The sequence below is a fragment of the Asterias amurensis genome, chromosome 1, assembly GCF_032118995.1.
Source record: "Asterias amurensis chromosome 1, ASM3211899v1".
NCBI classification, from domain to species: domain Eukaryota; kingdom Metazoa; phylum Echinodermata; class Asteroidea; order Forcipulatida; family Asteriidae; genus Asterias; species Asterias amurensis.
The window spans coordinates 16048175-16061712 of NC_092648.1; the positions used below are offsets into that span (position 1 = coordinate 16048175).

A 13538-nucleotide genomic window follows, 5' to 3' on the forward strand; every position below is an offset into this window, starting at 1 on the left:
CTTCAAACAGCACTTTATCTCTAGGGCATGCGACGCACAGCGTACAATAATTACTGTGTATTTCTCTGGTTTTTACTGTAGGATTTTTCTTATTTTTAGAAATCGATTTTTGGCGATCGGTTTGAATACCGTTTTACTAATAGCCGGGCCTCTTGAATTGGCGTTGTGGGGACAAAAACTACAATGCTTCAAGGTTTCGTGTTGGAGCCCAAACTATAAAATATATAGGCCTAGGCCTAATTAATGTTTATGTATAATATATATATTTGTTTTAAACAATTGGGCCCCCTAAAATGCTTTTGTGTTTCTCGTGCTGACCATCTCTTATTCAGCATGGATGGGCTGTGATATGATTCGAAAGTCCAGAATTGAAACATCGTGGGTTCGAGTTCCACCTTCGATTATAAGAAGTAGGCCTACTTCAGACTGCTTTGCCTATGTTGGTTAAAGTATTCATAAGGTATGACATCAAGGACATCAAATCAGGGGAAATAGGGGCCCATTCCACTGTCGCCAAATAGTGTCATGTGGAGGCAAAATTTGTGAAATCGTACCGTCATCGAACCATTTTGTGCATTATTTCAACCTTTCGGAATGGTAACAGAGAGGGGCAGCGGTTTCCTCTCCCTGTTACGCCACTCCCACCCCTCCCCTCTCTACACTCCAGGGGGCCCGGCCGAGAGGGGGGTCAAAGAGCTAGCTAAGCTAGCTGCGCATCAGCACGTTGCTAGGGAGTGGTTGCTAACGGTAAATAAAGAGCGCCCTCAATAAACAGTTGGCTCATCATCACGTTGCACACGCCCTGTTAATATGCGACGCATGGATGCCGATTGATTCACAACAAAACAATTCTCAGACTGTTTCCAAAAGAAGAGATAAGTTGACCAGAGCTCCAGAGAAAGAGCAAGACACAAACTCAACTGACTACAATCAGCATTCAAAATACAGGGTCACGTAAAGTTCGCTGTGTAGTGTTCTCGTCCGGACTGGTATTTTACATTTTAAACCTGTTTCTCGATCACTGACTTCACGAAATGTCCGGAAACTCTGCAGCAAAAGGTGGCAGCGGTGAGCCAAGCATGCACGAAGTGAACATGCAGCGAGAGTCCTGGTGTACGGTAGAGATGAACAGTCGACAGGACTGGTGCCGTGCAGAACGGAAACACAACAAAGACGCTTTCAAAAGTTCTGCATTCAGTGAGGACCAGACCCCAGACAGTGAGTCCAGGTGCACATTCAAAGTCAACGATAAAACACATCGAGAAAGGAGACACTACCCGAATAAGTCGTGTAAGTTGAGGGTTTGTTTTTGTATTCTTCATGACATAACAATATTATGTGCATTTTATTTAGTTGGCCTACATAACAATAATTATAAACCAAACTCATAAAGCGTCATGTGAGTTGTGAAACTGAACTTCACATGTAAAGTTTTTATAACAACAGTCAATGGAGACAGTTCACAAACATGCACTGTTGAACACGGGTTAAGTTGGTAACACACACAGGTACATGTAAATTGCTCTGTACTGCTTTTACTGTAGTAGTGTTACAACTCAACACGTATTCATTGTAGCCCTAAATTTAAACAAATACACCATGAAGCCACAGCCATGGTTGTTGTAGAGTACTGTACTGCACTGAGCAGTAGCACTGTTCGCGCTAACAATTTGGTTCGTTGGTTGGACTGGTTGCGCACTTTGTGATGCCAACATGGAGGTGCTCTTCCACTCTTGTTTACAGAAGGACCACCACCCTGAAAAACTGAACTCAAGAATTCCTTGAATACCCAGGACACAATAAAGACACAGTGAGAAAATCTTCTCAAGATTTGAGTGAGTGAGTGGGGTACACCTACTCCTAGAACGGATGTCGTACCTTTGCCACTTCCTACCCTGGACACTTTGTACCTTTGGGACACTTTGTACCGTAAACCGTAACCAAGTTGGTCACTTCATACCATGGGCGGGGTACGAAGTGACTATCAGGTGAGTCACTTCGTACCCTCACTCGAGTTAATTCATAATCATCTGATTACACAGCACACAATAATCATAAACAATGAGGAAATCCTGATTTAGTACAAGGTATGAAGTGTCTCGAAGAAGGTACGAAGTGTCTTGTATTGTAAGTTGCGAATTATATTGTAAGAAGGTACAAAGTGTCTCAGGTAAGAAGTGTCCAACCTTGCAATGGTACGTAGTGTCCAGGGTAAGCAGTGGCAAAGATACAAAGTGTCCTGATGACACCCCTAGAACTATGAGGTTCGTTCCGCTATCGTCTCCACTCAAACCTCATTCATAGTTCTAGGAGTAGGGTACACTGCCACATATTGAGCACGGTTGAACCTTAAACTAGTGTTTTTCTAAAACTTGTTGTTTTATTTCATTTACAGATTACAGTCATCTAGAAATTTAACTACACTTTTGGCAGAAGTTATAAGTGGGCTGTGTGCAAACGCCACGTTTTATCCGTTCGTCATTATCAAGCCCCTACGACAGGCTTCCAGTATCTCATCGGATTTGAACCTTATTCAAACATCAAGTATTACACCAGGAACTCAACAAGCAGCATCATACAAAGGAGCAAAGACATGAAAACAGCAGACCGTCTTAACTAATTAAACACAGAGAAAAGGTACAATTTGGCTGATCAAAGAAATCTCTATCATGTCTTCAGAGCAGATTCTAGAATTAACTCCCTTTGAGTTAGTACTTGCCTGGAGAAACTCCTAAATAGAATGCAAATTTTGTGCGTATCCGAACATTGGGATCCGTTTCATTGTACGTGTTTGTTTTCTTCTTGTGTTGAATTGAAGGAATGTGCAAGGAAACAAAGTGGTCCCAAAAATGTCTGAATACTGGCGAGACTTGCACGGTCTATTTACACCAATCATTACAAAAAATAGTTTCCTATTGTAAGTTAATGTAGTCCTAAATCATACCCAAACCTTCAACATCCAAGTGCCTGTTTTGTTTGATTTTGTTCTGGATTGAGGACTGCACCAGAAAACTGATTCCAAACTTGGAATTAATCTAAGGACTTTGGACGAGTTCAGTTTCTTATCCAAAGACGTTAGGACGCATTGAACTAAATTAGGACGGGTAACTCGTCCCAACTCAAGATAGGATTAATCCTTGCATTTCGTGAAATCGGCTGCAGGTCAGTTATGGTGTTGGATTTTGTTGGAGTTGGGTCTGGGAAGGATCGTAGTAGATCACTCAATGGACAGTTTATAGGTTTGAGATAATGGAGAGTTTAATGAACTCTTTGCAAACTTTTGTTGGGTCGATGCCACCAAAGCCAGTATTTTATTTTACAACTAACTTCACAGTCAGTTTTATACTTTTAACAATTACATATTTGTACTTTTTCAAAATATTATTTTACTCATTTCTTACTGTTAAACTCATTTAGTGCACAGCACATACTTTTGTTTCTATTAAATGCACTCATATTCATTCTATGCAAATATAAAGCAACAATTTTTATTTTCGCACTTTACTTTCTCAAAAATCGTTTTCTAGTGTTCTACAAGAATTCTTTTTATATCATTCATGCACTCATATGGTTTATACAAAAATTGTGATGAAGTTCTGTGTAATGTTTTTCCCAAGTGGAAATTTTGCTTTGGTACATGTATTTGTACTGTTTTATTTTTGTTGCTGATTATTATTAAGTTCTATTAAAGGCAGTGGACACTATTGGTAATTACTCAAAATAATTATTAGCATAAAACATTTCTTGGAGACAAGTAATGGGGAGAGGTTGATAGTATAAAACATTGTGAAAAACGGCTCCCTCTGAAGTGGAGTAGTTTTCGAGAAAGAAGTAATTTTCCACGAATTTGATTTTGAGACCTCAAGTTTAGAAATCAAGCATCTGAAAGTACACAACTTGGTGTGACATGGGTGTTTTTTTCTTCCATTATTATCTCGCAACTTCGACGACCAATCGAGCTCAAATTTTCACATGATTGTTATTTTATGCATATGTTGAGATACAGCAAGTGAGAAGACTGGTCTTTGACATTTACCAATAGTGTCCACTGCCTTTAAGGATAGGGTCAAAGATTGTTTTTGTAGGGGTAATTCTTGTTTAAAAGCAAAATTATCAAAAAAGTCACATGAAAGTTTCAGCTGAATACATCAACGTTAAGCGAGGTATCAGTTGGTACCAACCTCATCTCTGGCTGTAGCGTAGCAACTGGACACCAGCCCTCAGAAATATGAGCCAATGATTCATGCATGAATCGTTTCTTAGACTCAACTGTTTTGGGGTGAAAAACTTATCCAAACTACGTTACTTCATCAAAAGGAATCATTTCTCAAATAAGGCTTCACTATCAACAGCTGCAGGCTTCTCACCAAATAGTAGGTTGTGGTCACTAATTTGTGTCCAGGCCTGATACATGTTCTTCATGGAGGCAATGAAGGCTTTTGTCTCAATGCCCCCTGGTCATTGCCTTGGTGCCCTTGAAATGCTCCAGTAGAACTTTACAATTTCCTCATATTCCTCATAGGGTGCCCTTAACTGAAGATACATTTTCTTGGTGCCCATGCCCATGACCCTACCTTCAATGTGTACTATGCATGTAATAATATTTTGTTCACCTATTCTAACTTCGAATCATCTACACAAAGAATGCCAGTCTAAAACTCTGTACACTGTACTATAGTTATTTAAAGGCAGTGAACACTATTGGTAATTGTCAAAGACTAGCCTACTACACAGTTGGTTTATCTCAACAAATGCTTAAAATAACAAACCTGTGAGAATTTGAGCTCAATCGGTCATCGAACTTGCAAGATAATAATGAATGAAAAAACGCCCTTGTCACACGAAGTTGTGTGCGTTTAGATGGTTGATTTCGAGACCTCAAGTTCTAAATCTGAGGTCTTGAAATCAAGTTCATGAAAAATTACTTCTTTCTCGAAAACTATGGCACTTCAGAGGGAGCCTTTTCTCACAATGTTTTATACTATCAATCTCTTCCCATTACACATCACCAAGAAAGGTTTTATGCAAATAATTATTTTGAGTAATTACCAATAGTGTCCACTGCCTTTAAAGCTCTTACACATACTCTTATAGAAGGGACTGTTTGGATCGGTCGACTTAGCCGGTGAAAAGCATTTGAAAACGTTTGTTATGAAATCGATGGTTAGAAAGATGTTTTAAAAGTAAAATATAACGGCCCACACAAATATGCCTCGAAGTTGCATAAGAGTTGCATTAGTCGACTTGTGCTCAACTCCTGCGAAACATTCGCTGTGAAACAGCCATGTGACGTCAAAATTGGCTTCAAGTTCACAGGAAGTATGAACCGGGCTTTAGTCTGTGGGTAGGCTGGCACTCTTTATGTTCATATGAAATAAATACCATTCAAATAAACAAGTGTAAATTTAAAAAGATTATGAGTTTTATTTAAATTAAAAGCCAATATGCAATACACACACGGAGCACTGTTTTATTTAGTTTGTTTGTTACGTGTACAACTGTATTATAGGCTATACATTTAGTATCATCTGCAAGACTTGCAAAGCACCAAGTAGGGGCTATAAAGCAGACCCCTTGCACAAAGCAAAACATGCGTCCGAACAACGCGGGTCTATCACTTCCTCCTTTTGGGGAGTGGGGAGTCAATCAATTCATTTTTACTCATTTTGACTCCCTGGTGCGTTGTGTAGGAGGTCTATGCAGAAAATACATCGGTGTAGGGCTAAACTAAAACCACATTCATTATCCCAATCTGCTCTGTCAGTGTCAACATCATCTATGAAGTAATTTTTGTAGTTTTGGAAACAGTCTAAGTGCGTTCTCTGTGGTAATTCTCATCACTTCTTCGGGAGAAAGGTTCTTGACTCTTGCTATGTAATCACAGCTGATGTGGATATTCTTGGGCTCGTTGCGAGTCTGTGTACGACAAAACAAGAAAAAGTAAAATTTGGGTGAACTGAAAAGCAAACTTGTATCATATGAAAACAACGATAAATGTCAATTTAATAGAACACATTGCCTTCGGATTGAGCACTTGGGGCTATTCACAGCATTTGTTATGAAATGAATAAGGTTGGAAAGATATTGAGTATCTCCAGCATAAGGAGCAATCAAATAGTGACTTCATTTGAGAAGGGTGTACATGTATAGTGTTGAGTTTTGATGTTGGGTGATGGGATACTAACCAATCATTAAGATTAATATACGAACATTATCAAAGCTCGTGTAAACCCATCACTTTTGATGAATAGTCACAAAAGTTATTTTCTGGCAAGTTGATTGTTTTAGTACAAACAAATTTAATTTCACAGAAGTCTGTGTTGCATCTACAGATTTGAACACAAGCACAATTTGGCAAATTGTTTTTGTTTTTTGAAAGATCTGCCCGTATTTCGGCACCCAAACTTGCAACTCTTCTGCACCTAATCCTGGGTTTTCGCTACAAAGACAAATGTCGATTCACACAGGAAGTTTTTGTCATCCACCTTCTGGCAAATAGAGTTTCCCAGTCTAAATGTACATAAGACGTACCTGTCTTTCAGGGCCTAATGCTGGGGAGTCTGTTTCTAGAAGTATTCTATCCATTGGAAGACACTTCACAAGTTTCTGCTTCTTTGAGAAAGAATAAATTGTTTGTAAACACATCTTTGAAGAAGCAAAGAATGGTAGTTAACAAAAAAACTCACAAATCAAAAGCTGTTGTGGTCAAATGAGTCAACCACAAGAGGGAATTAAGCCCAAAAGTAAACTACATTAATGCAAACAATCGTGTAAATGCAGTTTTCATATTGTGACTGAACAATGTCACTTTGCTTTAGAAATTAAGGGGTGAAGTATGAACCAAGCTTTATACCCCCAGTGGGTATAAGAATGTGTTTAATGTGTACATTTAGTAAATGAAATTCTAAAGTAGCAGTCCATTAACGAAGTTATGCTCCAATTCTCTTTACACCTTTTCTAGATGACAATGTGTGGCTAGTTAGCATAACTATCTTTTAAACATGACTACATCTAAGACAAAATAAATGTAACATTTTCAGGTTGTTTCCTTAAAGCCATTGGACACTTTCGGTAAACAGTATTGTCCAAAGGCCCACACTTTGTGTATCACAAATTATATATAAAATAACAAACCTGTGAAAATTTAGGCTCAATCAGTCTTCGGAGTCGTGAGAAAATAACGGCAAAACCCACCCTTGTTTCCGCACGTTTCGCCGTGTCATGACATGTGTTTACTATAATCTGTAATTCTCGTTGACAGGAATTGATAATTGTTTTAATGTTTTCTCAAAAAGTAAAGCATTTCATGGAATAGTATTTCAAGAGAAGTCTTTTACCGTTACCTTCTGTAAACCCTGTAACTTATTTGTAAATCTGTGAACTTTTTTTTTTTTTTTTTCTGTTCTGAAAGTGTATAATGGCTTTAAGTCATTGGATAACAATGGCATCAATTTTCATAATGTAATTTAGACAAACATGTTTTTACTAGGAGTACTTGAAATCAAATAACATTTTCAGTCAAGTACATGTTCAGTCAAGTATCGAGTATGGACTTTGAGTGCAAGTACTTTGCTAGCTGAGTCCCATCCAAATGGTACTTGAATGGTACTCTAGTACGAGTACATGGTACTCTAACTTGATAAGTGAAACTGAACGTCTATACCTGTTCACTCCTGACAATAGAGGGCGGTATAGAGAAGTAGTAGCCACACTCCACTCCGACCATGGCATTTGATGGTTTACCATCAAATGCATGTAATAGCACCTTGTCTGCACCTAGATTAGGAGAAATGAAAACAGAGTGATATAGTTATGATACCACTGGGGTAATTCAATGCCAAGGAAGGAACCTACCCAAGTAGACAGCATCTATTCCATTACTCAGTGTACTGTGTATAGAGCTTTCTTTTGCACTGTCACAGCAGTTTATTGGGGTAACATTTATCTGGAGGATTGTTACATGGGTGTCTAAAGATTTAATGGCAGAGAGTTTCTCATGATCTCATTTGGGGGGAGGGGTGGGTGGCAAGGGTTCTCGGGGGGGGATCAGGATTTTGTGTTGAACCAGCAAGCCAAGAGAACCAAAGGATAAACAATACTACTGAACATTCAACTGTCACAAACTTCCATCATGACTCACCGTGCTCCTTCAACAGATTTATAGTTGGTCTCCCAGCAGACCTTGAATGAACGTTCCTGGAAGGGGGTGAAAGTTTGAAATCTTTAGCCCTTTTCACATGGTGCACAGGGGGGCAAACCTGAGGAATAATGGCCAGGCTTTTCACACTTGGATTGCTTTACCCTGATCTACCCCGGCAAATGAGAAAAGCCCCATCTGCTCTGGAGTAGGGGTAAGCGGTAAAACCCTTGGGTATTTTTGAAGTCCTCCCCCAGTGCTGTATTCCACAGGGATAAGAGATAGAGTGTAAACAGGGCTTTTGATGGCTCAACACAGGAAAACAATTTAAGAGGTAGTTAATTTAAAATGGAAGTTTTTAGCTACTTACAATGGAAGATCCAGTCTTTTTGCAAGCTCAACTTGTCTGATTAGAACTTCCCTCTGTTCTTGTTTCTCCTGATCACTCTTCACAAACCGAGGGGTAAAATCTAGCCCTACCTAAAATGAAAAAAAAAATGTTTATAAAATCACTCATCAAAGCAAACAGTGATTACTATTGTAACAAAGTTAAATGCTGCAGTCTGACCAACATTAATTTGGTTAACTAAAATCTGTTTTTGGACAGTCTTAAACAGCTCATTTAATCTTGTTCAAATTTGTTAGGATTCAGTTTGGGTAGTGGTTTTGTCGAGAAGGGCACACAACACAACTTTGTAAACAAAATAGGCAGAGAAACAACAAATGTATCGGGCCTAGAATTACATAGAGGCCCTGTTGCCTCAGCCTTGGCCCTGTTGCCCCTTTTCCGATGACAACCCTTTGCAAAATGAAAATGGCCTTGCCCTCTAGAAGATAAAATTTTAGGCCTGCTTGATTAAAATGTCTGCCTCGTGAAAACAAACGACAACCAAAATGCCTCGTCAGAGTAAAACAAAAATCTTTTTTTTTTAAAACACACCTCACCAATGGCAGCAAGTTTACTGCAGTTTGCTTCAATGAACTCAAGAGCGCCCTCTATGTCTGAGTGCCGCACACCTCTCTGTTCATGACTGGGATCCCCCTGTAATGAAAACGAGTTTGAAATAAGCATTTCAATTGCATATACCTTTTTTGCTGATTTGTTATTCTAATATAAACATCAGATGAGGTTTAAGGTAGCACCATGTGTACATCGCTTTTGAGGAGTGTTACTTCTGAGAAGAACCAGAGGTTGACAACTCAAAGTTTTTAATCAGTATGCTCTGATCGATGACAATCAGAACATACTCAAAACCAACATGATTACTCAAAAGAGATTTACACATGGTGCTACCGCAAACCTCACCTCACACTTCCACCAGGCAATGTTTCAAAACCTAGACGTTGGTTTCTTAATTGTGACAGTTCCTATGACTGGACATTTTTCACATGTTGCATCTTTAACAGTTCCTCTTTCAAGTTCAGCCTCACACTTGCAGTCTCACTTTGGAAACACAAGAATAACTGCTATTTTTGGCTGGTAACCTTAAATTCCGGTAACCATAATTATATATCACTTGTCTCATCTTTATGCTAAGCAGCCTTATAAAAATGGGCTGAAGATGTCCAAAAGACAACTGGATTCTCTTCAGGCTTATTATACCATGACACTCTAGCACTTTACCTGAACAGGATGAATACCGAGGCATGGCATGACAAAATCAGTGAACCGTTCACTGAGCTGGAGAATTCGACTAAACTCCTCTTGATGTTCGGCAACAGCGAGGACCGCACCCACGCCAGCCTGAGGACAGGAACCAGGTAAAATCACAGACACTCATTAATTTTGTCAATTGCAATTTGTACTAAACTTACTCGCTATGATCATGACCACCCCTAGTGAGCTTTTAATTCAGACCAAATAATAGTTTCATCAAATAGAACTCATGTTTTGAGGAAAGAAAACAAAGTTCCAATACTCAGAGAATTTATTATTTATTTTTTTAAGGATACAAATCGTACCTTTTTAGCTCTTTCGATGACCTCATCAATGTCCTGTAAAAAATAAATACATAACAATTTTGATCAATTCAAATGTGTATCAAACAATTTGGATACTGTATTAAATTTAAATGAGCTACCCTCTTAAATTGATCAGTTACAAAGAGATGGTAAAGTATTGTGTTGCTCTGAAGATAGGAAATCAACCCGGACTGTTTACAAAGACACCGACCTTTTGACTTAGCTCCATCCTTAACCAAAGCATTTCCTGACTAACAAAAACCCTTGGCTCATACAATGAAGGTATAATATGGTTCAGTTTGTATCTCATGGTTACTGCAATTTATTTAGGCCTAAGGCCTTTTAAAAATACTACATTTGTAATGTACCACAACTTTAAAGACAGGAGAGGGTTGTTTTAAAAAAGAATATTTGTTCAAATACCAAATACACACGATGAATGGCAGTATGGTACGACGCAATTCCTTAAAATGCAACAAATTCAATGTGTCCCCACTCCCTGACCATTATCATTCACAAGCTTAAAAATCGTGTCTCGCTTGTTGTGGATTGGTTGGTGTAGCCCTGGTACTGGCAGGACGTCAGTCAGTGCCACTGTATCGGGGGAGTCCACCTGCATACCTGGGCTAGTTGGTGTAGCAGCACTACCTAGTAAACTGCGCCAATAAAGTATCTAAACACTTACAAATAGTCAGATTTATCGGAACCTGAATTAGTATGCCAAAGAATAATTATTCATTTCTATTCACCGTTAATTTCTGCACATTTTGACACATCTTGTGTTGCGCTACGATGTTGTTTGGTGGATTTAAGGACACTTGAGTGGCTTAAGGTCGAATTTCAAAAGTTGCAAAAGCCCCTATTCACCCCAATTCCAGAAGGGAACTCACACAAGCCTCACACACAGACAAAATCAAGACAAAAGACACAAACTCGTTTCGTTTACTTGACCATGAAATTTATGGCCGTATCTTTAACTCTAAAACTGCTGATATCCTGTCCTCAATACTTGGTGTGTCCTCCATCACTGTTAACGGCAAGGAGTCGTCTTCTCATACTCCAAACGAGACATCTGATCTGTCCCTGGTCAATCCCCTGCCATTTCCTGATCAGGATGCGTCGCAATCCCTCGAGAGTGGTGTCAGGCTTGATGGACTTGTTCACTTTCTTCTACTGCAGAAGTCACACTCGGGCGGCCACTCCTTGGCAGGTTGTCCACATTTCCCTGAGCTTGGTAGCCATTCCACCATTTTACTGACCGTTGCTGGTGACGTTCCAACTTGATGAGCTGCAGCTCGAATCGACATACCGGCTTCTATCAAACCAACGATCCGTCCTCTTTCCTGTTTGGTCAGTTGAGCCATCTTTCCTGTTATCTTGAAACACCTTTCCCTGTCTTACCATAATCAGGGATTCTGGCTCTTAACCCATTCTGTTGTATGCCTCCCATCTTTGACCCCTTTGCTAGGTTACTGACAATTATTGCTGATGTTCATCGCAACCGATTTATCCAAAACGCGACAAACAAATCATTTATAAAGGGCGGGCAAATGAAACGCTGATCTTACTCGTCACAATACAACGATTTAGCTTGAATAGGGGCTTTTGCAACTTTTGAAATTCGACCTTAAGCCACTCAAGTGCCCATAAATCCACCAAACAACATCGTAGCGCAACATAAGATGTGTCAAAATGTGCAGAAATTAACGGTGAATAGAAATGAATAATTATTTTTTGGCATACTATTTCAGGTTCCGATGTATCTGACCATTTGTAAGTGTTTAGATACTTTATTGGCGCAGTTTAGTAGGCTAGTATTGCCCTTATAAAGTTTTTGTAAACATCTGTGCACCGCCGACCAGTCAACCATCAGTGTCCATCGGCATTATAATGATCGGTCATGACTCTGACTGTTTCTCTCTTACCTGGATGGTCTAACCATGGTCTAACTATTACAGATAGTTACCTCATCAAAGTCTTTGGCTGACAAGTGACAATGAGCATCGATGTAGCACAAATCTGACGCCATAATAGACCCAATTAGCTGCAGTTCAGAGTGTTAACTGCCCGTGTCAGTTGTGGACGTGTGTTGTTGACAAACAACACAACGTGTCTTACCCACTGGGTAACTCTTGAGGGCGCTACAGCAAAAGTGTTGTTTTTTTCTCAAAACGATAACGTGGTCCGAGTGTCGCGTTTTTAAATAATAACCCGCGGAATAGAAAGCGTAGGAAATTTGGAATTCCCTTTACTTTCCTCGGAAAATGTCCATGGTTGAAGTTGCCTGTTTGAAGCCACGGTGGTCATTCTGTCAACATTTTCAGATAAAGGTAAGGATACAGTTTTGACTGAAATTCAGGGTGAACAAAAGTGGCATGCCAGATTTTAGAACACGGAGACAATTCGTGTTGGGGGGGGGGGGGGGATGGTGCTAAATAATTATATTTGCCAATTACCATAACTGCTTTATGCCTACTTAATTAAAGAGATTGAGTCGACCGGTAAGCGCCTTTAGTTCCCCAATGACGTGTGACTAGGACTTACGACGCAAGATATACGGAGTGAGCCAAGGGCGCAAGTAGTTAGTAAGTAGGCATAGACAGAAATGGAGGTACTGGCCGGCTGTAAAAACTGGTGGAACTTTATTAAAGGACCATCACGCCTAAACTGTGAAAAATACAATGAACCGGTTTCAAAGTGCCCAAGCACAAGGACCCATTAGGCCAAAATGAAATGTACTGAGGCCTCACAGCATTTCACCCCGAGCAAGTGAAGTCCCCTCAAAGGCTAATCAAACAAGGTACTTGATTTCAAGTTACTTGATTTTCTCATTTCTTCTCACATTTTCATGTTGTGTTTTAAGGTTTTTAAATTATAATGATTTAAGGTAAACATGATGTTACCTTTTTGTATTGTTAAATTTGTACATGTAAACTGTGATGATCCCAGTCAGAATCTGTAGCTTTGAGTTCGTTTGTAGGCCTATAATACTTTTTCCCTTAAATTCCCTTGTGTTTGAATCCCAACTATGATAATAATTACAATTCCACCACAACTGTTTTAAGTATTTGATTACCTCATCTGTGTGTTTTAAGGTTTTTAAATAATAGTGAGTAGGATTTTAGGCATTTTTATTGTTAAAGTTTTACATGGATTTTAAACTCTGCATGGTTTTGAGTTCGTGTAGTTTATAGGCCTATGTAACTTCTCCCCTATTTTTCATGCGTTGAAGTCCCCACTATAGAATGATAATTGTATTTTTCAACTATACTGTTATTTCACTCATCTACATTTTGTGTTTCAAGGTTTTTAAGTTAAAGTGTATAGGATTTGAGGCAGTTTTACATGTAAACTTTGATGTCCCCTGCCAGAACCTCTGGTTTTGAGTTTTTATGCAGGTCTATAAAACTATAATAATTAAGGATTTACGCTAATTTTT

At 39.1% G+C, this 13538-nt stretch overlaps 2 protein-coding genes across 4 annotated transcripts; one reads left to right on the top strand and one right to left on the bottom strand.

The window, feature by feature from the left end:
- Positions 1-785: 785 nt before the first annotated feature.
- On the top strand, positions 786-5462 carry LOC139947488 (protein SPATA45 homolog). Its single transcript, XM_071945418.1, has 2 exons — positions 786-1290; positions 2396-5462. The coding sequence occupies exons 1-2, from the start codon at positions 1035-1037 to the stop codon at positions 2416-2418; spliced, it is 279 nt and encodes a 92-aa protein (XP_071801519.1). The 5' UTR covers positions 786-1034; the 3' UTR covers positions 2419-5462.
- A 138-nt stretch (positions 5463-5600) lies between these two features.
- Positions 5601-12202, bottom strand: LOC139947468 (putative deoxyribonuclease TATDN3). 3 transcript variants are annotated; one of them, XM_071945407.1, is made up of 9 exons: positions 12066-12202; positions 10100-10132; positions 9762-9881; positions 9078-9179; positions 8508-8617; positions 8141-8196; positions 7664-7776; positions 6532-6606; positions 5601-5916 (listed from the first exon to the last, which is right to left on the bottom strand). In XM_071945407.1, the coding sequence occupies exons 1-9, from the start codon at positions 12126-12128 to the stop codon at positions 5773-5775; spliced, it is 816 nt and encodes a 271-aa protein (XP_071801508.1). In that variant the 5' UTR covers positions 12129-12202; the 3' UTR covers positions 5601-5772. The 3 variants fall into 3 exon arrangements, with proteins under 3 accessions (XP_071801508.1, XP_071801501.1, XP_071801493.1); XM_071945400.1 differs by having other exon boundaries at positions 6532-6609; XM_071945392.1 differs by having other exon boundaries at positions 6532-6612.
- Between the last annotated feature and the right edge of the window lie 1336 nt (positions 12203-13538).

Excerpts from the sequence above, each read along its gene's own strand:
- LOC139947468 (XM_071945392.1), bottom strand. The coding sequence starts at position 12,128 with ATGGCGTCAGATTTGTGCTACATCGATGCTCATTGTCACTTGTCAGCC. Across the intron at positions 7,777-8,140 it reads AAATCTGTTGAAGGAGCACG|GTGCAGACAAGGTGCTATTA; the intron begins GTGAGTCATGAT and ends CTCCTAATCTAG. Across the intron at positions 5,917-6,531 it reads CATTAGGCCCTGAAAGACAG|ACTCGCAACGAGCCCAAGAA; the intron begins GTACGTCTTATG and ends TGTCGTACACAG.
- LOC139947488 (XM_071945418.1), top strand. The coding sequence starts at position 1,035 with ATGTCCGGAAACTCTGCAGCAAAAGGTGGCAGCGGTGAGCCAAGCATG. Across the intron at positions 1,291-2,395 it reads ACACTACCCGAATAAGTCGT|ATTACAGTCATCTAGAAATT; the intron begins GTAAGTTGAGGG and ends TTTCATTTACAG.